Genomic DNA, 25716 nt, shown 5'->3' with positions numbered 1-25716 from the left:
CAGGGTGTCACCACAGCAGAATGAACCACCTATTTAATATATCATATAGATTATATTTAATATTTTATATAAAAGCTTCTAGTTTTATAACATTATTCAGTATACCTTCTTTTTTGTTCAGCAGAAGAAAGAAACTCAAACTTGTTTTAAAATGAAAAGTAGATGGAGAGAACATTTTGGTGAACTATACCTCTGAAACATTGTATTTGCAAAACCATAGTGGTTTACCCTTACTCACACGTGCGCGTGCGCGCAGACACACACACACACACACACACACACACACACACACACACACACACACACACACATACAGTGAGACTTTGCTTTTCCTCACTTGTTACAATAGCTTAAAAATATATAACAATACTCTTTTGGCAACATTTGATAAATATATCAGTATTCTTTTTTTTCAATAAAAGGAAATTTAGTTTGGTGATGAAATATAATATATAATTCATATTCATAATTCAATACAGTTAAATCTAATCTAATTTTTAAACTGTTTATTAAATTGTCAAATAATCTAGAAAAATGTTTTTTTTAATTTACACAAACATTTTACAGTACAGTATTTTGTAGCAAAAAAGTCAACAGTTTATTGCATCAAACCAGCATTTAAAAATATTTTTTCAAGAATAATAAGACAACTGAAATATAAATGGTATATACATTGTGTGTGTGGGTGTGTGTATGTTATATATATATATATAAATATAAAAATTATATACAATTTGAATATTTCTTAATATTAAGGTAGTTAAAATGATTAAGCTTGGTTCAGCATTCTCTCTTAAATATTTAAAAACACCTTATACTGTAGATATCATATTACGGAATTGTTTATTAAAAAATAATTTCAAAGCCAAAACTAAAACACAATGTTAAATCTATCATTAAAGTGAAACAAGAAAATGTTATTAAACTAGGCTTAAGTCTTAAGCAAGCTTGCTTAAGTTTATATATATATATAAAATATCAGGATATAGATATATTTTGTAAATACACATACAGGTGAATTATTAGCCCCCCTTTGAATTTTTTTTCTTTTTTAAAATATTGCCTAAATGGTTTTTAACAGAGCAAGGAATTTTTCATAGTATGCAAGATATTTTTTCTTCTATAGAAAGTTTTATTTTGTTTTATTTCGGCTAGAATAAAAGCAGTTTTTAATTTTTTAAAAACCATTTTAGAGTCAATATTAATAGTGCCTTTAATTTAGCTTTTTTTCAAAAGTCTACAGAACAAACCACCGTTATTCAATAAATTACCCTAACCTGCCTAGTTAAATTAATTAACGTAGTTAAGCCTTTAGATATCACTTCAAGCTGTATAGAAGTGTCTTGAAAAATATCTAGTCAGGATTAATAAAGGGACTAAGCCAACAAGAAAATGAATGAATTAATATTATTTACTGTCATTATGGCAAAGATAAAATAAATCAGTTGGCTGATAATATTTTTTCTTCTGGAAAAAAAGTCTTATTTGTTTTATTGCGGCTAGAATAAAAGCAGTTTTAAATTTTTTAAAAGCCATTTTAAGGCTAATATTATTAGCCCCCTTAAGCTATATATTTTTGATGGTCTACAGAACAAACCATCATTATACAATGACTTGCCTTATTACCCTAACTTGTGTAATTAACAATCTATTTAAGCCTTTAATATGCCCTTTAAACTGAATACTATTATCTTGAAAAATGTCTAGTAAAATATTATTTACTGTCATCATGGCAAAGATAAAAGTAATCAGTTATTAAAAGTTAGTTATTTAAACTATTGTTATTATGTTTAGAAATGTATTTACATATTCTCAAGATGACAGATTTTTGTCTTCTACACATACAGGTGAGAAGTTCGAGCTCCATGCGGGCACAGAGTCTACGCCCAGTGTGGTGGTCCACGTCTGTGACAGCGACACGGATGAGGAGGAGGAACCAAAGAACAACCCTAAACCAAAAATAATCCAGACCCGACGTCCAGACCTGCCAGTCTCACACTGAACTCTACAGCTCCACACAGAGTCAGGGGGATTTGTACCCTCCACCATCTCCTTCACGGGACCTCTGCCACCCTTCAGAACCTTGTCAAACACAACCAGGGTCTGAGGGACTCTGATCTGTGGTTCTCGCTCAGCACACACACATGTATACAAATCCTCAATGTGCTGTCACACAATTTGTTTTGTTTTTATGTTGGCAATACTCTATGTTAAATATGGCCGCTCTCTGTCCCTCTTTCCCAATCCCACTCTGTTGTAATACCATCTGACCACCACTTAGAGGCAGCATGTACCCATCCCTGCTCTCACACACATCTCTGATTGGCTCCTGGGCCGTGGCACATTGTAGTGTCAGAGGTGCCTATTGGCTTTGCTCTTGCACCACACAGCTATGTCCCATGTGTACCCAGCAAGCCATTAATATCAGTACATTCTTCATAAGGGCATGCTAGCCACTAAATGTGGCTAAACACCAGCGCTGCATGTGGCAACCTTAGAAATATAAATTGCCTAACAAATTTCTGTCAGATAACCCTAATTTGGCAAACGACAGACTTGGGCGTAGCAAAAAAAAGGATTGTTCCCTTCAGGCCAGTGCATGTTCTGGTAGCAAACTGTACATTTTGAGTTTAATTTCCTGCTGTGTGTAATTGTCTGTGTCCAGCCAACAGTGTTCTTACAAAAAACAAAAAAAACAACAACAATGAAGCTTTTCCGGACGACAAGCTGAAGCTGATTTTGACCATAAACCCATGCACATTTTAATTTGTTGCTTCCTCAATGTGAATCTTTTGTTGTTGTTGTAGTGCTTAGTCCTTTATGCCTGGAAACCGAAAATAGATTTTATTTATAGGATCCCATTGCAGAATAAATGACATCTACGGGTAATCAGATGTCATTTAATGAAATCTGTAATATGCATGGTTACTTGTTTTCTAGAACCTAACATAGGTGTCCAAATACATAGTTTGAGACTTCATTCGCACAGGGGTGCGTTTCCCAAACAATGACATAACTCGTGGCTGAGCTATCATAGTACAACACATCGTTTGGGAAAAGAACGATGTAATGACGAGTGTTTCCCAAAACCGTAGCTACTTTGTCGCAGATCCATTGATTGAACCATGTTTGTTATAACATAAAACGGTCACACTTTACAAGAAGGTTCATTAGTTAATGTTAATTAATGCATTTACTAACATGAACAAACAATGAACAATACATTTACTTCTGTATTTGTTCATGTTAGTTAACGTTACTTAATGAAAATACAGTTGTTCATTGTTAGTTCATGTTAGCTCATGGTGCATTAACTAATGTTAACAAGCATGGACTTGGATGTTAATAATGCATTAGTAAATGTTCAATTAGGATTAATTAATGCTGTACATGTGTTGTTCATGATTAGTTCATGTTAGTAAATGCATTAACTAATAAACCTTATTGTAAAGTGTTACCCATAAAATGTCCATAATGGCGCTCTGGGGTCACCAATCTCGGTCCTGGAGGGCCAGTGTCCCTTCAGGGTTTAGCTCCAACTTGCCTCAACACACCTGCCTGGATGTTTTAAGTATACCAAGTAAGACCTTGATTAGCTTGTTCAGGTGTGTTTGATTAGGGTTGGAGCTAAAACCTGCAGGACACCGGCCCTCCAGGAACAAGTTTGGTGACCTCTGCAAACGAAGTGGAGTAACAACTTATTTAGAGAAAAAACCCATACTTTTTTGTGCAAAATATATTGTTTTACACGCACATGCATTAAAAAAATAATCCAATATTAGTTTTGGTAAAAACATGCACCTGCTTTCCATATTATTTGAAATATATGTAAACAGCACATATAGGGCCAATGCTTCCTTTACAAATGGTACTGAGAATTTGCCATTTTCTTTTCTTAAACATAAATCATAGAAGTCGTTAGACTAATAGTTGTAATTTACGGTAGGCCATTAAATAAGAAAATATTTCTTTGTAATCTTAATAATAATAACATTATTAAATAATTATTATTGTTATTATTATCATTAAGGATTTTAGGTGCGTCCCAAATCGCAAATTTACAGACTATTCTACGCCATTTTATAGTATAAATAGTGTAAGTAGTGTGTTCAAACGGAAAACTCTAAAAAACAGTAAGTGCACTTTAAATACCCGGATGATGCACCTGCTAAACCAGTAAAATAAAGTGTGTAATGTTGGACACTTCACGCACTCAACGGCCAATGCTTTGCTCACGTAGCGGAAGCTGTGAAGCTTTCGGGCACTCGTGTTGAATTTATTTATTTTGGATTGTGAAAGCAAAATTCTCCTACTAAAGTGATTACAGCGCCTCCCGATGGTGAATGCGGTTACACTCATGACAGGTATTATTTGATAGTTTGGTCATTTATTTCACTGATTTGGCAACCGTCAAATGTCATCAGGGAAACGGGTTGAATTTCTGCTTAGTAAAAAACCCATTAGTGTTCCATTTGGGACGAAACTACATACATATACTATGCTGTTGAGTGTGTAAGAGCATAAGTATATAAAGGATAAGAGCATAGTGTGTAATTAGGGATGCAGCTTTCCTTCTTTTATAATTTGACACATTCAAACCACTGCATGAAATGTTCTACCAACAGGCCAATGTCATATACAATACATTTTCTCCATAAAAAAAAAATACTACAAATTAAAACGATTAACGTATGCTGTATATTTTTGTTTTCACAAGATTTGGAGATGTTATGTATGTTATGTTATGATGTCTTTCCTCATAAGCTACGGCTGGATTCCAAATGGCATAAATGTTTTCAAAGTGCACTACGAAGGGAGCGAAATTGTCTATATAAAGAACTGTGAAAATACCTTGAAAGCAAATTACACATATGAGAGATGACTTTAATGCTTTTTTTAAATCATTCCAAGTTTAAATGTTAGCACGTTCTAAATGAATAGGCCATAGGGGGATAACTGGGAGTAGAACACAGCCTGGAAACTATGCTTCCAACTACAGCTCTAGAGGTGTAGTTGGAAACACACAAGTTTGCGACACAGTTTGCGAATGTTCATTGGAATGATGGATTTGGGAAACGCCAAATCAACAAACTATGTTTGTAACGACGGAACTTGAGACCTTAGTTGGCTAACGATGGTTTTCGGAAACGCACCCCAGATCAATTCGAATCATGTCAAACAAAACGCAAATGATGCTACTGAGACAGATCTTCCAAGTGCTATTAGTTACAAAAGCAAATATTAAAGAGTGATGTCAAACTTTATTTAATCAATAGCTTTGTGGTGTGCCTGAACTAATTTACGGATTATTTAACTTAAAAGAAAATATCCAAAGTACATGAAGGCATGCACAAACCATATCTGTAAGTTTGAGTCACAAAAGCACTATATAAGCCGAATAGTCCACAAAAAAAGTTAGTCACGGTATACGGTTAGTCAAGTTATAATATTTCTTCCAAGACCATAAAATGTCACCCATTCCGGACAGTACATCAGCACTGTGATGTGTCATTACTGTGATGCCTGACTAGCACCCTATGTTGAAGTATTATTGTATGAGTGTGTTGTAAATGTAAGGAGATTATCAGGCTTAAATGTCTGTTGTTCAGTGTTTATGACTTGTTAAGGGTGGGAGTCACAGCTCCTCATATTCTGTGTTTCTTAAAATACCTGGATTGTTCCTTGGTATAAATGCTGTTGGTTTGCCAGTCTGTGTCCATTAGCCTGAAAGAATGTAGAAGTAACACACCCCATCCTGACTCCTTCGCTGTTCTGGAAACAGGGTACACTTACTGCTCTTATCTGACATCGCCGTCTGCTTCGTGACACACAGATGCTACCGCAGCCTCAAGCCTTATTTGATTTAGCGCTCGCAAAGGTTAGCAGTGCACACTCTGGTCTGCGTCTCTGAAGACAAGAAGTATAGGATCAGAACACATCAGTATGATAAATGTGCAAACCAATGGGACGAGAGCAATATAACAAAACCGATACCAACCATCCACTGCCTTGGACTTTCCCTTCCAATTCATTATCGCCTGCTTGGCCAGTCAGCTCTTCCCATATTCTCTCCTAACGTTTGAGAAAAAAAATCTATAAATCGCAGTCTCACACGCTGCCAGCCTTCCTTAATGTCATGTAATTTAAGATTTTTTTTTTTGTATTGTTCTGTATTGCACTTTCTTCTTCACACGACTGTACGCAGTATCATTCAGTAACTGTATTTCCTTTGATTTGATTTTTTTCATGTACTCCTGAAGACATGATATTATCTCTGTTCTTAAAAGTCTTTGATCTGGAGTTAGTGTCACTGATGTTGGGAAACAATATCTCTGTATTGTGTATACTCGTGCAAGACCATTGGTGTTCTTGTCATCTACATGTGCGTCCTGCCTGCCGACACTAAGGAGACATATCTGTATATATTAATCAATAATATTTTTACTGCATTTTTGTACAAATATTCATGGTAGCCATGTACAAGTAGTTGAGATGATTCTTTGTTAGTATTAAAAAAAAGTTGGTTTTAAAACTGTAGTCGTCTGATGACTTGTAATGGTTGATAGAAGATAGATAGATAGTTCACTCATATTTTGATAAGTTAACTGACTAATTTTATAACAATGCTGCATTATGAAGGTAAAAATGAATTAAACATTTACCTCTTGAAATCTAAAAAATGAAGTAACAATAGTAGTCTAGGAAGTTTAAGTATCAGAACAGGTCAGCTGCGGTTAGACTTGATTGGTCCATTAAAGATATTAAGCTAAAACAAAAAACTTCCCTACTGAAAAAAAAAACAGCTTAAGATAGCCTAGGCTGGTTAGCTGGTCGACCAGCCTGGTCTTAACTGGTTAGGCTGGGTGATGACCAGCTAAAACCACCATGACCAGCCTATCCAGGCTAAGAGCCCAACCAAAACCAGCTACTGAATGTCCAGCTTAAATGGCCAAAACCCCTCTAAAACCAGGCAGGTCGACCAGCTAAAACCAGCCAACCAACCAATTTCCTACTTCAGCAGGGTCTCCGTATAATATTTACTACGATTAACCCATATCATGGTGTTTTTAAAATGTTTTTTTAACCTCTGTTTCTTCATCTACAGATATATTTACAATAAATTCAGACTTACTTAAAGACCATTTTGAGGGATGTAAACAAAAACAAATGTCCCAACGTATTTCCTGTAAATAAATAATGTTATATGTTTTGACTTTAACTTATGACTAAATTGCCTCGTTACAGTTATAAAATAGTTTGATAACAAGCAGGAAATGTTCATGGGCCAATGACATGACCACATTGAAATGGTCTAAAGCAGGGGTGCCCAAACTTTTTCTTATGAAAGGCCAAAATTCAAACTTGATTGAGGCTAGTAGGCTGGAAGTAAATATAATTGCCATGGGTAATTTCCAAACTTATTTAATTAAATTTAAACATAACTATAAAACATTGCTTTACATTAACTAATATTGCATGATGTTTTTCAACATTTTAACATAAACTTACGTAAAACTTAAGGAAAAATCTCATTTATAACAGAATTTAGTTTAAAAACTAGTTTTTGCCTTTATTTGCTTACGTCTTCTGCATAGTCGTCTGTCCATTAAGTGACAGTATTTACATTTTTAAAAATCAGATTCATTTACAACATTTAATCGAAACATTTAATTTTAATGAACTTTTTTTGTACCTCAGCATTAAAAACACACCAACCCTCTCCTTCATATCAAAAGTTACAATGGGCCGAATTCGGACCGCGGGCCCTAACTAACGTTAGGCCATCTCGTCTAAAGGCTAACGTTAGTCAGGAGCATTGCTATAACTACATTTCTACGTTAGTCTTTGCAAGAACGGTTTGAGAGTGGTTTGCCATTTAATTTGTAGAAATTTGGTGGACTAAACATTCGTTATTACTAACAAATAATGTTACAATACCTTTGTAAAACAACGTCTTTTGTCTCTGAGTCAAAATGAGATTGAACATCCAAACTTTAGAGAACTGAACCTTGAACGACGTCATAGCGAGCTATATCATTCGCCTGTGAATGAACCGAATCTTTTCACAATCAGGACCGAATCATTCCGAGCGACTCTCAAGTCAACAACTCACTGACAACTAACATGCAAATTACTAAAACGTTTTATTTGAACGTTTCGTGTCTTAATATTGTCTTAAATAAGTAATCCTACTTCGCGTCACTGTTTTATATTAGTATGACATTGCTATATTTTAATAATCTGCCCTCCAATATAGTAAATTTAAGAAAAAAGGCTATGTATATTAAAAGTACAATAATTTTCTGACACTATCTAGCTCAAGATCAAAATAATCGGATGGCAATGAGAAGAATACGTAGTGCAGTCGGTTGAAATGACCTCTCTGCAAATAGGCCTTTAGTTTCACCATCCACCATGAGATGGCAGTGTTACCATCTGCTAACTATTCAATGTGAGAAATACACTGTTAAAGGAGCAATTTTAAAATAAGACACTAGGATTGAGGATCTTATTTACATACGAGGTTTTATATCAGTGCATTGTATTCAGCAATAACCCAGTGATTGCATTTTAAACTTGTAAAGTAAAAACATTTGTGACCCAAGTCATCTTGGCTAGTCCAAGTAAATAGTGTATATTCCAGTCCCAGGTTCCAGGGCCAAAGTTTGTGCGTCACCAAATGTCCTTGTTTCACAGCATTGCAGAAAGCAGCCTGATAGAAGCTGTGCCAGGCCAGGTTCCTGAGCACCAGTGCCAGCCTTGCCCAGAGAGGCCCTCTCCGAGTGTGGCACAGGAATAGGTGCATGGAGCGGTAGCCACCTGCTCAGAGGATTAGCCAAAACCACACATGCCCACAGCGCCTCCAGAGACCCTCCTAAACACCAATTGCTTTTCCAAATACCTATTTTTTTGCTTTGAAGGATAAATGCCTTTGACTCACTTTTTGGAAGAATATCATATTCACTCTATTTTTAATGACACATTTTCCAGAGTTTGGATTTCTCTTAATATTTTTTTTCCAGAATTATCCTTTTATATTTTAGTTAAATCTATTAATTGTGCTGAGTCTCAAAACAATGAGGTTTTGTAAAGTCACCATAAAATCTAAATTTGTAGTAGGCTACTTATTTTTACATAAAATACTGCAGTATTTATTACAGACAATTTATCCATACAATTTTGTAGATTCTTGTTGAAACAAGTTCTCCACCATTAATAAACATATCTATTGTCTTTCTGTGATTATGTTTCCTTCCCTGAGAGCGGGATCAACCGGTCACTCGCATGAAATCCACAAATAGAAAACCACATTGATCCTATCAATTTCTGATTGACAAAACCATGTCTACTTGTTAGCATATGCATTTTTCAGGACAAAATAGAAGGGAATATCAATAAAATGTGAAAATAGCTTGAGCTTGTTTTAACCATAGAACATAATTCAGGCATTTAACCAAAAACCAATTCAAAACACCCACTGACTTTATGACAATGGAACTGAAAGTACTAAAATGCTAATATGTTTCCAGGATCTAGCCTACAAAAAGATCTGCAGCAAAGTAAAACACCCATGAACTATAAATTAAGATACATCTTACCTCATATTTGTCCATATTTTTACAGACTTTCCTCAGAGTGATCAATACTGCGGCCATTTTGTTTCCAGAGCAATTGTTTGTGTGGTTGTCAAAGGCCCCAGTTTTTCAGTGTTCCTTGTAAAACATCCACAGATTCTGCTGCGTGTGAATGCTAGAGGCTGTGTTTGTTTGTGTGGGATTGCAGTCAAGTCTTTAATTGAGGAGATGAAATATGCGCTGACACTTTTAGAAAGGGATGAGAGCACTTGTTTGCATGGCTGGGATGGAAGGAAACACATAGGTAGCAGACAGATGGAAGGATGAATAGCTATGTATGCGATTGGAATAGACAGATGGATCTAGAACAAGCACACAAATGTGAACACACAATCCAGCCTGCCATAAACACGAATTTGCCTATGGTACAACCTTATATACAAGACATGAACTGTAAGCTGTAAGGTTTTATATAGACAGGTGTGTGGCTTTGCTAATCAAGTCCAATCAGTATTATCAAACACAGCTGGACTCAAATGGAGTCGAAGAACTGTCTCAAGGATGATGAGAAGAAATGGACAGCGCCTGAGCGTCACAGCAAAAGGTCTAAATGCTTAGGATCATGTGATATTTCAGTTCTTATTTTAAAAAAATCTGCAAAAATGTCAACAATCCTCTGTTTTTCTGTCAATATGAGGCATACCAACACTGGGATTTGAAAATAGGGATATGCCCAAAATAAGGGACTTCCCCGACCCCCTAAATTAAAATCCCAAATTACTAAATATGTTCATTAATTAAAGAGCAGCGAATGAATATCTTATTTATTTAGATTATTTTTTGTTTGATTACATTAAATAACGCATCACTTTAAAAATGCACATCTAACATTATAAAAGCATTTGTTATTTTTGTTTTATTTTTTATGCTCATATAGGACAAATATAGTTGTGTTTGAAAAAAAAAACCCACCAAGATCAACATCTTTAGATATTTTTATCATTAATTATATGTATATGTCTGTTTTAACATGCACCCAAAACCCAGACTTTCGCTCCGCTTCAGATACAGCGTCAATTTATCACTATGGAGCGTGTCAGCTGACAGTTATGCACCACTATATGACTGCTTTTAGGATTAAATATGAAGGGGAGAAGACACTTGGGGAATTATATTTATTTGAAAGTGTTTTCATGCCTAAACAAAGCGAAAGCACAAAACAGACTCACATTTAAGAGCAATGGGCGGCCCCTGGTGGTTCGGCGGTATGGGTTGCGTATAGCCTTGGCTCTTTAATGTTCATTGCCACCCTTCAGAGAAAGATTGAAAATACGGGAAAATGTCTTTACAGAATTGTAACGGGATAGAACTGTAAAATACAGGAGAATCCTGGGAAAAACGGGAGGGTTAGGTATGAGGTGCCGTTTGTGCATTAAAGGGGAAAAAATAACTTAAATGACTAGCAAATGGCAGCAATATAGCAAAGAGTGAAAAATTTAAGGTGGTCTGAATACTTCCCATACTCACTGTTTATATGAACACCTAAATCGAGTCCAATTTGCTTGTTGTGACGTATAAAATAATGTGTTCGGGTGCAAGATTTGACTCATTTGAACTGAGAAAATCTTATTTAATGTTTAGTCATATCACATATTATAGAGAATATTTGTGTAAAGAATGGTGAAAGATATTTACATTTGATGTCGCCTACACTGTTATTGTCTGTTGGAAGGAATGCATCAATAGAGCCATTTTAATACAGGGTAGCACTCCTTTAAAACTAATATGGGACCAAGGTGTAGTCAGGGACTGGCCATCTGGAGCCATAAATATGTAAACATTTACACAAATATCTAAGATTCGACAAAGAGTGTGTTTGTGTGCATGGAAATGTATTGTCACCCTCCTTGTTAAATTTGATATAATCCATGTCCTGAAACACATCCCCTTCTCCTGCTTTCACTTCTAATGCTAATGGAGGGAGCGATTCGTTGGTGAATGAATCTTCCTTATGAACAACTCATGTGAACAATTAATATCCCTGCGTGTCAAAGTGCACATCCAGCTTTCTGATCTAAACTGTATATAACATTTGCACAATTCAATAGTTTAGGGAGGACAGTGTGCACATTGAGGCGCAGGCAGTTATGTTATCAGGCACCCTTATAAGTTACTTCAAAAACGTTTGTGAACTTAGCTGACAATATTACAAGTTTCTGGCATCAGCATCTTGTCGTATTTACATTGTGAGCTGATTTTATTAAACAAAACTTGCATACTGTAAGCCTAGAATTTAGTGTGAGTAGGAGTTATGCTGCAGACAGAAAATTTCACTTGCAATGATCACTAAATTACACTCTCAAACAAAAGAGAAGCGCAACACAATTTTTATTTCTATCCAACAAGAATATAAAGGCCTGGGTATTGCAGTGGTAATTGCTTTAGTTAAGGCAAGGTAATAAACTTTAATTTTCCACAGGACAAATGTGCTAATGTTTACTCTTCAGCCCTATAGGACAAGAGACCCCGGTGCCGCCTAGTCCACAGTAGCCATCAGGGTTCTTGCTGAGGTACTGCTGGTGATAGTCTTCTGCATAGTAGAACTCCTTGGCCATGGTTATTTCTGTGGTAATGGCTCCAAAACCTTCTTCGGTCAGCACCTGCAAACAGAAGGCCATTCATATGAATATACAGTAGGGATGTAAGATGTTAATAATCTGCGATAATACCATAACTGATGTTTTAACCAGTGCATGTACAATAGAAATATGTACCTATAAGCCTACATTTTTGCAAAAATGTAAAATATGTTTCTCTGGGTACGTTTCATTGCACGTTTCAGATGACAACTAAAGTGCACTGTCTACATTTTTGTTTATCTGAAATACGTTGCCTAGGAAGCATTTTGTTGTGCATTTAGATACACATTATTCTTAAACACACCCACAAGAAGAAGGTGGGGCTTGTCGTACACACAAACCAAGCATGAAGACAAATGAATTGTCTGTGGACCTCCGAGACAGGATTGTCTCGAGGCACAAGGCTGCTCTGAAAATTTCTGCTGCTCTGAAAGTTCTAATGAGCACAGTGGCCTCCACCATCTATAAGTGGAAGATGTTTGCAACCAACAGGACTCTTCCTAGAGCTGGCCGGCCATCTAAGCTGAGTGATCAAGAGAGAAGGGCTTTAGTCAGGAAGGTGATCAATAACCCGATGGTCACTCCACTCTGTCTGAGCTTCAGCGTTCTTCTGAGGGGAGAGGTGAACCTTACAGAAGGACAACCATCTGTGCAGCAATCCACAAACCAGGCATGTATAGCAGAGTGGCCACACAGAAGCCACTCCCCGCCTGGAATTTTCCAAAAGGCATCTGAAGGACTCTCAGACCATAAGAAACAAAATTTTCTGGTCTGATGAGGCTAAAATTAAACACTTTGGAGTGAATGCCAGGCATTACGTTTGGAGAAAACCAGGCACCACTTATTATCAGGCAAATACCATCCCTATAGTGATGCATAATAGTGGCAGCATCATGCTGTGGGGATGTTTTTAAGCAGCAGGAACTGGAAGACTGGTCAAGATAGAGGGAAAGATGAATACAGCAATGTGCAGAGACATCCTGAATGAAAACCTGCTTCCGGATGCTCTTGACCTCAGACTGGGGTGACGGTTCATCTTCCAGCAGGACAATGACCCAAAGCACACCGCCAAAATATCAAATATCAATATCATCACAACAACTCAGTGAATGTCCTTGAGTGGCCCAGCCAGAGCCCAGACATAGATCCTAGTGAACATCTATGGAGAGATCTGAAAATGGCTGTACACTGTAGCTTCCCATCCAACCGGATAGAGCTTGAGAAGTTCTACAAAGAGGAATGGAAAAAAATTCAATAAGACAGGGGTGCCAAGCATGTGGCATCATTATAAAAAGGACTTGAGGCTGTAATTGCTGCCAAAGGTGCATCAACAGAGTATTGAGCAAAGGCTGTGAACACTTATGTACATGTGATTTTTCAGGTTTTCTATTTTTAATAATTTGCAACAATTTAAAAGACTATTTTTTCACATTGTCATTATAGGTTATTGGGTGTAAAATTCTAAGAAAATAAATTTATTTAATACATTTTGGATTGAATTAATTAAGATTAAAGGCTGTAACAAAAAAATTGTAAAAAAAAAAAAAAAAAAAAAAAACTGAAGCTCTATGAATACTTTCCGGATGCACTGTAAATTAAACACAAAAAATTATTCAACTCAAATTCAAATATATCTGAATATGCCAAAATGAATTTTGGCATAGCACTGACTAATAAGTAATATCTGTAAGTGCAGTGTTCTCTTCCAGACTTGGCAGGTCTGTTAAAAAAAACAGTAATCCACTGAGAGACCCAGAGAGAAAGGCGGTAATGGGGGTTTCAGAATGGGCAGATGTTCACTGCTCGTTCCAGATGTTCAGCACAGTCCGTTAGGAGGATTATGGGAAGGATGAGGACCTGCACTCCTAATGCCTGAGGCTCAATGATCCCTGCAGCATCCACACGGCCGCTGCGTGCGTGCAGGAGTCTGTATTGATCTGCCATGTTTGTCTTTCTCTCTCAGTCATTTTTGATTGTTTGGGGTCGATGACGGGCAGCAGTGGAGACTGTGGCTTTTGTGAATCTAAGAGATCACTGAAACTGATTACCTTTTGCAGTCTACCTTTTTAGTCTTTTTAGAGTCACTGCAGAAAAATATGATATATTAACATATTAATACAATATATTTATTTTTCATTTTGTTTAATTTCATTTAATTTCATTTTTTCATTTTATTTAGCTTATTTTACTTACTGTACATTGGAAAAAAATATTCATTAGATTTACGCAAGTTTAAACAAACTAAATTTAGTAATGTTCAATTTAATTTGTTTGTTTAAATTTAGCCCGATAAATTGTTTGCAACCATTTACCTTAAAAAAAGTAAATCCAATGAATAATATTTTCAGTGTGTAACTTTAACGCTGTTAATATATATTTGCTAAATCTTTTTTCATGTCATAAATTTCAGATCCTTTGCATTATATATTTTTTCATAAATTACATAGTATTGTTCTAATCTATCAAACAAATTTTCATGAAAATAACAGTGTAGACTATATGTTAAAACTATAAAACAGTATAAATTCTGTACTAGGAAATATGCACTCATTGTAAACAAAGTAAATAAATCTCACTTTATAACATAATCGGTATTTCATTGCTTTAGTACTAACTATACAAACGCTGACAAGATAAAAAAACGATAAAAAGCACATGATAGTTACATATTTTTTGTTTTTTTTGTTTTTCGATATTAGATTAAAAAACCCCAGAGAAGTACAGTACAGTTTCGGAAGTGGACAAAATAATTCAACCCCATTTGCCAGATTTGAACAGGAATGTTTTTCTTGTTTACCTGTGATCCGATCGACCAAAATGCATCTTAATACCCGGCATAAACATGACGAAAAGCCACAACAAAAAAATATATTGATTGAATCAAAAAGGTACTTAAATTGTGCAATAATAAGGAATTATAAAGATTGTGCCACAAAATGCATTAAAACAAATGTAAAAAGTCCAATTTAAAAAATGTAAGAAGTAGAAAGTACAGATATTTGTGAAAAAAAATTGTAAGGAGTAAAAGTAAAACGTTGTCAGGAAAAATAAGTAGTGGAGTAAAGTACTGATACCAGAAAAATACACTTAAGTACAGTAATGAAGTATTTATACTTCGTTACTTTCCATCTCTGGCTGTGGGAGCATAATCAATGGAGACTTGGAGCAGGTGTGTGTGTGTTGCATGACAGGACTTCAGCTTCATATTGAGATGGGATTGTAGTTTGTGTAAATGTGAATGTTCTCCAGCAATCTATGAAGGTTAGATCGCTGGTGTTTGTGACAAAAAGTATGTATATTTAGACTCAATATACATTCTACAGTACTCAAACCATTTAATTTTAAAACTTGGTTTCCTTTCCTCATTTACTAAAAACAAAATGGAATAAAATAACATAAATAACATAAATTCATCTTTAATCAAACATTTAATGATCATTTAGTCATCAAATCTCTAACCAGAAAGGTGCCTTTCTTCATGTTGTGCTTAATAAAAGCTCTTAACCCTGTTAAAAAAGAGGCTGTAACACAGCTTCTGTTGGCTATTCGCTTCCTCCTCCTTTCTCATATTTGTATATTTAAAAACGGTCTTCAATAACATTTCTCCACTTGTTTGACACCTGACACACTTCAACTCAGAATTTCACTCTGAAAAGGTGCCATTTCTGCACACAGTTTGAAAGCAAGTAAAATGAGTTTCACTTTACAACCTTTCCCATCTTCAACCTTCCTCATTGTCTAACCTCTTTCTCTCCATCTCCTCATGTGAGAGGGAGGGCCGATACTGTGAAGGAACCTGCCAACTACCACATTTTGCTGACCATCTGGCAAGAAGCAGTAATGCACCTGTTATGAGCAGCTGCGGGAGACAGGAATGAGGTACAGACACATCATCTCTCTCTCTCTCTCTCTCTCTCTCTCTATGTCTCTATGTCTTTTTAGAAAGTCCCAGCAAACCCTGTACAGCCATCCATCCATCCATCCATCAGGTGCCCCGAGGGGCCACGGGAAGCTCCGGCACTGAAGACAAATTAATACAGGTTCAACTGGAAGGCATGTGGGCAAAATGTGCCTGCTTTCACCGGATGAGAAATTTCATCCTGTGCAGAAAAATTGAGGTTGCCACAATGTCACGGAATTCGGAGAAATGCTCAAAATTTAAAAAATTGAGGCCTGCTGACAGAACCAGCATGCATTTTCATTCCAGCCTGGGCTGATTTATTTTGGTATGAAAAGGTTACAGTCAGTCTGCTGGCATGGAATTTCATTTTTTCCTTTTTTTTTTTTTTTTTTTTTTTTTGGTGAAGTGTCCTGTTAACTTGGTTAAGGAGCTTCTTCCAGTATGCAAAACGCCAGCCTGTGAGAATAAGATCCCAATTTCTAAATATTTACAAGCCTAGATTGGTTTAAGTGAAATGCTATTAAACAGGTTTTTAACCCAAAAAACTGTCAATAACTATTCTCCCTAATGTCATTTAAAACTCCTGAGACCTTTGTTTGTCTACAAAACAAAGATTAAGATATTTTAGGTGAAACTTGAGAGCTCCTGGCCAGCTAAAATACCTCAAAACAGACCACTGGCCTTCAGAGCAGTCAGAATATGATCAAGCTATACGATGATACTGTTGTAATACAGTAAAACAAAAATAACGACTAGCAGGTAAAAGATTCTGATGGTAGGATATCTGTAATGTGATGGTACGCTGGACAATAGAATGCAGATCCAAATTCAGTATTTAATTCAACAGAATGGTCAGGCAAGCAATAGTCAATACAGGAACAAACAGATGTATATGGTCAATCCAGAGTCATGGTCAGTAAACAGGCAGAAGGTCAAGACAAGGCAAGGAAAACGCATTGTAATATTCATAATTCAGATAAACAAGACTCAGCACTTATATGTGTGTGTGTGCTGTATAAATAGTCCTTGTAATCAGTCCGTAACAATACTCCGGCAATCAGTGGAATCCGGAACATGAATGAACTTAGTCCATATACCGGCGGATTTGTAGTTCTATATCGATCTGCGTGCTTCCCAGTGATCTAACAGGATTATATCGCCAGTGATTGTGACTATAACCTGGGATAAAAATATCATGGTTTTCACGGTATCACGGTTTGTGATTATTGCTCTAAAATATGTTCTTTTTAAATGTCTGGGTTTTTTTTTCCTCATTGAACACAATTTATTTTATTTTAATTGAGTAGAAAAACTTGAATCCATATATAGTATGGAATAAATTACTGCCCGACTTCAATCGAAATTGGACATTTTTAAACAAAAATGGGCACCTGCTACTATTTATCTGAACATGGCAACAGGACTTAGTATTTTAAGCTGTATCCTTTCAAATTGAAAATGATGTATGTTTGTTTTTGTTTACTGGTAGTGTTACTACGTTTTAAATGACAGCTGCTGTCACTGAAAGTTTTGTTCTATAAAATGTTTTAATGAAGAAAAATTAAGTAAATAAATTAAACAAAAGCATGTGAGGGATAATAAATGATCATGTCATTTAAATGTTTGCGTGAACCATCCCTTTATTGGCAAGTTTACATTTTTGCTTGCACTATGCCTTTAAATGTACCATGAAACTAAAACATTAAATTTGCAATTTTTCATATTGTGTGATTCATATTTTTGTCCATTTATGCTTTTGAATCGCATTAAGGGACCTTGATCTTTCTTCCAACAATCTTTAACCTTGAAAAGTGCAAAAAAGTGACTTTTAATAACATTTTTAATAGTTTAAAAGTATATATTGTCTGGGTTGGTGTTGTCTGTTATGGTGCAAAAACTAGCTGCCAGTTCACCTACTGCTATTTTACAGACTTATTTCTTTATATGTTATTGCCTATACATCATATTATTTTAAATTAACATTGTTATTAAGATAACAATTCATAACTGTAAATAAACAGATAACACTTAAAATCAACAGAAAATGTTAATGAACAGTGAACGACATCATAAAATAAAATAAAAATACGTTAAAAATGTGTTACACAATATATAAACTCCATTATGAATATCTATGTTGCATATATCCCGCTGCTGCCAGAAATGAAATGATTGTCTATTTTGAGCCATCATACTGTATCCTAGCGATGCCTTCACACTGGCTAAATAACCCTGCATGAGCACTCCAGGACTGAACAATCAACCGCAGCTCTCAGCAGAGACGTGCCAACCGGCAGCTGGCCAAACTGGGCAAACCTTCCATCTCTCCAGCTCTAACACATGTGCAGAGACAAACCACGATACCACCAATTTACTGATAATGGCATATCCAGTTGTCAATTTCCATTTCTACTCTTTGGATCAGTGATATGGACAGATGAAGCAAGAGCATTTCTGAAAACAGACAGCCATGAGCCAGGAGCCTGATTTATGCACAACGCTAAGATGTGTTTAATTGATCAGGTTCATTTAAGAGACTAAATAGAGAAAGTATTATTACAGTCGCTCTAGAATATTGGATTTTGATTAGTCTGTTGGGTATTGAGCATTTTGTTTGGCATTTGTGTATGACAATCAGCACAGTTTACAATTTGTTGTCCATTGGAGTACATATCAGTGAATCTGAATTCATAATGCAATAATATCTTGCTATTGGGGTCTCTAGTTAAAGCTGTATAATGAAACAAACTGTTAATAAATAACTGTCTGACAATAAACTGTGCGTATATTAGGGGTTCCTCAATACAGACTTATCACGGTTCAGTTTTAGGTCACAGTTTCACTACAGTTCAGTATAAATTCAGACAAACAGCCTAAATCCTGTACACAGCAGATCTCACAACACAACCTGCAGTTAGGGGGATATAATGTAAGTATTAGTTCTACTGTAAAATATCTAAGTGTTCTATTAAACAGAAAACTTAACTTTTGAAAACCATATCTCCCATGTCACGAAAACAGCCTTCTTTCATCTCAGAAATATCTGTACAATAAGAAGCAAGCTATCTATCTCAGATGCAGAAAAGCTAGTCTATGCTTTTATGACCACTAGATTAGATTACTTTAATGCTCTGTTTGCTGGTTGCCCAGTATCCTCTAGTGCAATCAAACTCACTCTTTAAGATCTCAAAACTCAGGGCTTCTGGTAATACCAAAAATAAAAAAAGTCTACTAAAGTAGGATGAGCGTTCTATATATTGCTTCTAAATTATTTTTATTACAGTCACTCTGGAATATTAGGTTTTGATTTGTTTTTTTTGGTATGTTGCTTATGGAGCATTTGTTGTGGCATTTGTGTATGAGAATTGGTAGTGTACAGTTTACAGTTTGTTGTCTATTGGAGCACATATCAATGAATCTGAATTTATAACACAATAATATCTAAATATTGAAATCACTAGTAAAAGCAAACACATTTTAAATCATTACACAAAATCTGTGAAATACAATAAACTGTATAACTGTAAACTGCATAATAATAAACTGCACATATTAGGTTTGCTTGGGGTCGTAATCGATTGAATGCTTGTCAAGTTGGACAGGTGGACATAATTATTGTTCATAATTGAGTTGTAGCATTAAGAAGCTATATTTAGCTATGAGAATAAATAAATAAATAACCCATTACTAGAAAAATTTACTTGTTTACTTATTATGATGACGTTGGTAAAATTGCATACTGTATGTATGTGAAAAGAAAAATGTAGATTTGTAGATTAGAAACATGATGAAAAGATGTAGATATTTTATTTATTTATAATAAATAATATGTACTTTAATAATAATCTAATTGTATAAATTAAAAGTAATAAAATAATAATTTATAATATTATGTATTAATACAATTATATTGTACAAAGATCATTTTTTTAGATGGGTAGGAATAAAATTTGTGGGGAAAAATATGTAAATAAACATAAATAAACATATGTACATATATACACTCACTGGCCACTTACACCTGTCCAACTGCCAGTTAACGTAAATTTCTAATCAGTCAATCACATGGCAGCAACTCAATGCTTATCTGCTGCAGTTCAAACTGAGCATCAGAATGAGGAAAAAAAGTGATTTAAGTAACTTTGAGCATGGCATGGTTGTTGGTGCCAGGCGGGCTGGTCTGAGTATTTCAGAAACTGCTGATCTACTGGGATTTTCATGCACAACCATCTCTAGAGTTTACAGAGAACGGTCCAAAAAGAGAAAATATCCAGGCAGCGGCAGTTCAGTGGGCACAAACGCCTTGTTGATGCCAGAGGTCAGAGAAGAATGGCCAGACTGGTTTAAGCTGACAGAAAAGCAAAGTTACTCCAATAACCACTCATTACAACCGAGGTCTGCAGAAGCGCATCTCTAAACACACAACACATCTGACCTTGAGGCGGATGAGCTACAGCAGCAGACGACCACAACGGGTGCTACTCCTATCAGCTAAGAACAGAAAACTGAGGCTACAATTCACACAGACTTGCCAAAATTAGACAATAGAAGATTGAAAAATGTTGCCTGGTCTGATGAGTCTCAATTTTTACTGCAACATTCGGATAGTAGGGTCAGAATTTGACGTCAACATCATGAAAGCATGGATCTATCCTTCCTTGTATCAACGGTTCAGGCTGGTGATGGTGGTGTGTTGGTGTGGGAGATATTTTCTTGGCACACTTTGGGCCCATTAGTACCAATTGAGCATTGTATCAACACCATAGCCTACCTGAGTATTCTTACTGACCATGTCCATCCATTCATGACCACAGTGTACCAATCTTCTGGTGGCTACTTCCAGCAGGATAACGCACCATGTCATAAAGTGTGAATCGACTTTTGAACATGACAATGATTTCACTGTACTCGAATGGCCTCCACAGTCACCAGATCTCAATCCAAGCACCTTTTGGAAGTGGTGGAATGAGAGATTTACATCATGGATGTGCAGCCGACAAATCTGCAGCAACTGTGTAATGCTATGATGTCAATATGGACCAAAATCCCTGAGGAACATTTCCAGTCCCTTATTGAATCTATGCCATGATGGATTAAGGCAGATTAAGGGGTCCAACCCGGTACTAAGGTGTACCTAATAAAGTGGCAGGTGAGTGTATGTATATAAAGAAATACAATTAAATAAAAAAAGTATATATTATTTAATTCATAAAATATTAAATTAAATAATTATTAATAAAATGATTTAGTCTAAACAACTTCATTAGAAATATAACTGATTTCTTTGTTTCAATAATATAATAATACACAAAGACAGGAATTGAACTAAATTGAGTTTGTTGATGATTCCCGCTTATTTTTCTGCCAAAGCATGTTATTTGTTCCTTGTTGGATTCATATAAAAATGACTCTTCCTCAGAGAATGGAACAATTTGCTGGTTCTGAATGGCCGTCTCGACATCAAGGCCACTTAGAGCTCAAGGACAAAAGGATGAGGTGAAGAATAACAGCAGAGCAGAGACCCTGAGCCACACTGACGACTGCAGAAACAAAAGCAGACAGAGAGAATAAACCTGCCGTCATCTCTTTACTATTCATTCATTCACCCTCCCGGCAGTATCCAATCAAAGAACCGGACATTATTTACATTCCTTCTGCTCCACTGCTATAAAAAAAAAACCAAAATGGAATTAAATAATTGCACTCCGCGAGCTAATTTCAATGTTGTTCTCCACATCAAAGGCACATAAAGCTCAGCAAATTCTCCACAGACAAAGAATGAGGTAAACAATAGCCCCGTAAACCTGACATCTTACAGTAGCTGAATCCCAATTCACTTATCTGCAGTATACTGTGTTTGTGAGATCATGTTAGATCAGGGGTTCTCAACCTTTTTCACTTTGGGGCCCACTTACTTCTCCGAAAATTTTTTTAAGGCCATGTCTGACATTTTTACTAAAACTGATTGTCTAGAGAAAAAGCTTATTTTAAACCTTCATTTATTAGCAAAACATTACTTTTGCTTATACTATTATTATCTTGTTTTTTACAGCATTGTATATAAAAAGAAACATTACATATCTAGAAAATTACATATAGAACAAATATATATATATACTTTATTTTTTTTTATAACACACACAGATTCAAAGCTTATTTTTTACAACTGCAGAGTACTTGGGCCTTTTCTTTGATAAATGAACCTGTAGGACAACAGGAAATGACAAAAAAAAGCTGCTGCTTTGAATTGGACAGACTACTATTCATCTAATAATCATATCCTTAAAAAGTCAAATACAGTAAAAACACTCTAACTCTGTTGAAACACATGGATCTGAAGGCAGTTGGGTTTTTAGCATATTATTGGAGTTCGCTGACAGTAGTGAATAGCTGTTCACTAAAACACTGAGTCTCCCTGAATCCTGTTGTATGGGCACGCATCCTTTACAAAACACTCACACTCACTTTATAAAACACTAATTTGGACAACTATGCTGATATTTTAACAAGTTCACATAAAGACAGCACACATAGTTTGTGAATCAACGGAGACGTGTGACTGTCGTAGTTGCAGACGTGAGGCATGCGCGAACTGGTTATAACTCTAATTATCGTTACCTTTACATTTGCGTGGCGGTTTGCTTTATACAGTTCAGAATGTAATTCTAGTTGACGTGCATCGGTTGGAAGTGCAGCCACAGTTAAGTCTGTATTTTACAGTGAGTCCGAAGTAATCAATAACAGAAAACGGGAAATCTCATTACACCAATTGTTTTTATATAAAACATTTAATAATGAAATCAAACAATTATAGTACAATAATTAAGCCTAAACCTATTCCCAGACAAAATCTAGCTTTCAGCTAGATAGTCTCAGCTAAATAGTCTCAACACTATCAGTCTTGTCCAGTGCAGACACAGCAGAATTAGTATTATTTTTAATAGCAGCCCTGTCTAAAAGTTAGATCTCCTTCAATCAGCAGACAGAAGGCGTCGCTGACTGCATGAGGGTTTCTCTCTGCGTGTCGCTTCAATCTTTTATTCATTCGTCCACTTATTCAATCAGATCTTCATTATGCCTCATGCCACCAATGGTCAGGGGTCACTTTTCCTCCAGAGACTCTGCGCTTCACCCAAACACGAGTCCTGCGGTGTCAGAAAGGGGGTTGGCGGCCTACAGGGACCCACGATCCTACAGGAACAAAGAGACTAGACAAACAGGATCGTCAGACAAACATACAGAGCCCGATCTCAGCGACCTCCTGCACAGCCTGTTTGGTGCAGAGGGTGAAGACAAAGACCCTGTGCTTCACTTTGAGGGACACAGTGATGGATGATGCCATCGCTGACCCCACGGGACACCTCAGTCCGATGACTGGAAAGCAATCGGAGATGAAAATGCAGACCGTTATTTTGGTTTGAACGAATTCTGGTCATGTTTAAAATGCATTTAAATGCATTAAGGGTTTAAACAGGCACACTATTGTGGCCATGTTTACATCTGGTTATTAAGATGAGACTCTGCAAGCAAAATCACAATTGTTTTCATATTACTGTCAGTTTTGAGGCTTTTTGGCGTTTTAAAAGGTATTTTGACAATCTAATGTAAAGAAAACATGCAAAATAGACTTCTGTTGTAGCACTTCGTTGATGTCTTTAGATTTACATTTACAATTATATTTTTAAAGGCCGTTTTCTCAAAACTATTTTTTTTTCTCCAGCACCGAGCTATAAATATCCACTTCAGCACTGATTACATTACACTACACTACACTAAATATTCCTCAACCACCTGGTACCGGTCCACGGATCAACTGGTACTGGGCCAGACAAAAAAAATCGTTAATTATTTCCGTTTTATTAATCCCAGTTTGAACAATCTTTTATTTTCTAAAAATCATTTGTTTAGAAACATGACTGTATTCTCTCGGCTATATTTAGATCACTTGTGCGCCACAAGAGGCAAAATGAGTAAGAAACAGACATCTTTGAAAAGTTTCTTTGTTAAGGGGAAAAGGTCCAGTAAAGGACCTGCGAATTGCCAACAAGTGGCATTGTCACGGACGAAAGTGGTGTTGGGTTCCTAATAGTAACTCTGGGGACTCCAAAACGGCATGGGCCCTTAGAATCGCCTTTACTTTCCCGCCCTAGTGGCTCCCATAACTGCTAAGGAATGGATCCCCAACCCATTTGTCATCAAATCAGGTGAATCCACCATGTCTATGCAAGAAGATCAACTGCTGGAGATTGCAAGTGATAGTGGCTTTAGGGATTGTTCATATATTGCGTCTTTTCAAGAGATCGTGCAAGTTTGTTATTTCCGATGGAGGGTGTTTCATTATTTCAAAGCAGCGTGATTAACTCGCAAGTTGAATGAATGCCGTGTTTCAGCTTGTATGGAATATACACATTACGGTTGACTAATTATCTCAGACAAACACAAAACAACACAGCGGTGTTTTGTAATGTTCTCCATAAATAAAATCTCTATCAGAGTGACAGCAATGTTTTGACAGATTGTCATCCAATGAGAAAGTGGTTGATGGTCTCCTAGCAACCTACAAACCCCACCACCTCATCCTGGACCTAAAAGCTGCCCATGAACACACCAAACGGACAAAAGCAAACATATGTTCCTGTACAACAAGAGGCAGTTGTAACAAAACTTCAGACACACACAAACAAACCCGCATTTAGTAGCATTATCATAGTAATTGTTACTCACCACAGAGGTTACTCAAATATGTCTAATCATCTAATAGTTCATAATGTTTGCAATTGTTTTAAAAATAAAGCGAAATTACAGCTGGCTTCTTTATAGCCAGCTTTCCATCTTGGCTTGAGTTGTTTAATTGCTACTGTACAAAAACACATACAGTTAGATTGTTAGTGTATATGCAAATGGATTAAAAAAGCCACAAACTGTGTGTTCTGATGAGAGGGACAAAAAAGGACAGAAAATAAGCAACTGCATGTAAAATATAAAGTTTCTCAAGTAAAAATCTAGAATAAATTATGAGTAGACCTCAGTAAACAGTACAATTAAAAATAAGGTCACGACCCCTTAACACTAGAACTCCAGTGTATATCACCCTGCAGCCCCAAGACTGGTTACTCACTAAAGCTAAGCAGGGCTGAGTCTGGTCAGTACCTGGATGGGAGACCACATGGGAAAATCAGGTTGCTGTTGGAAGTGGTGTTGGTGAGGCCAGCAAGGGGTGCTCAGCCTGTGGTTTGTGTGAGTCCTTATGCCCCAGTAAAGTGAAGAAGACACTATACTGTCAGTGAGCGCAATCTTTCGGATGAGACATTAAACTGAAGATCTGACTCTCTGTGGTCATTAAAAATCCCATGGCACTTCTCTTAAAGAGTAGGGGTGTAACCCCGGTGTCCTGGCCAAATTCCCTCCATCGACCCTTACCCATGGCCTCCCAATCATCCCCATCCACAGAATTGGCTCTATCACTGTCTTTCCACTTTACCTATAGCTAGTGTGGTGAGCGCACTGCGCTGTTGTCCTGTGGTTGCCGTCGCATCATCCAAGTGGATGCTGCACACTGGTGGTGGTGTGGAGAGACCCCCCTTCATGATTGTGAAGCTCT

The 25716-nt window shown here is 36.4% G+C and overlaps 2 protein-coding genes and 1 long non-coding RNA gene across 6 annotated transcripts in view; 1 reads left to right on the top strand and 2 right to left on the bottom strand.

Annotated features, from left to right (window-relative positions):
* The window catches only part of rcan2 (regulator of calcineurin 2), a 136045-nt gene extending 131379 nt beyond the window's left edge, over positions 1-4666 (top strand). For both annotated transcript variants that reach the window (NM_001320228.1, NM_214819.2), the window contains one exon: positions 1848-4666. In NM_001320228.1, coding sequence (NP_001307157.1) covers positions 1848-2002 — 155 coding nt within the window. In that variant the 3' untranslated portion in view covers positions 2003-4666. The remainder of the gene's footprint in view (positions 1-1847) is intronic.
* Positions 4667-5245: 579 nt separating this feature from the next.
* Positions 5246-10021, bottom strand: LOC141379412 (uncharacterized). The gene is made up of 3 exons (XR_012396015.1): positions 9600-10021; positions 5999-6072; positions 5246-5907 (listed from the first exon to the last, which is right to left on the bottom strand). It is a non-coding gene; the product is annotated as an uncharacterized lncRNA (long non-coding RNA).
* A 1925-nt stretch (positions 10022-11946) lies between these two features.
* msraa (methionine sulfoxide reductase Aa) overlaps positions 11947-25716 on the bottom strand; it is a 136467-nt gene continuing 122697 nt past the window's right edge. For 2 of the 3 annotated variants that reach the window (XM_073933241.1, XM_073933240.1), the window contains one exon: positions 11947-12235. In XM_073933241.1, coding sequence (XP_073789342.1) covers positions 12065-12235 — 171 coding nt within the window. In that variant the 3' untranslated portion in view covers positions 11947-12064. The remainder of the gene's footprint in view (positions 12236-25716) is intronic. The other variant, NM_001082893.2, reaches the window with a different exon arrangement.

The sequence above is a fragment of the Danio rerio genome, chromosome 20 (assembly GCF_049306965.1).
Source record: "Danio rerio strain Tuebingen ecotype United States chromosome 20, GRCz12tu, whole genome shotgun sequence".
NCBI classification, from domain to species: Eukaryota; Metazoa; Chordata; class Actinopteri; order Cypriniformes; family Danionidae; genus Danio; species Danio rerio.
Note: the sequence above shows the minus strand (reverse complement) of the source record. Positions and strands in the feature narration are given on the sequence as shown.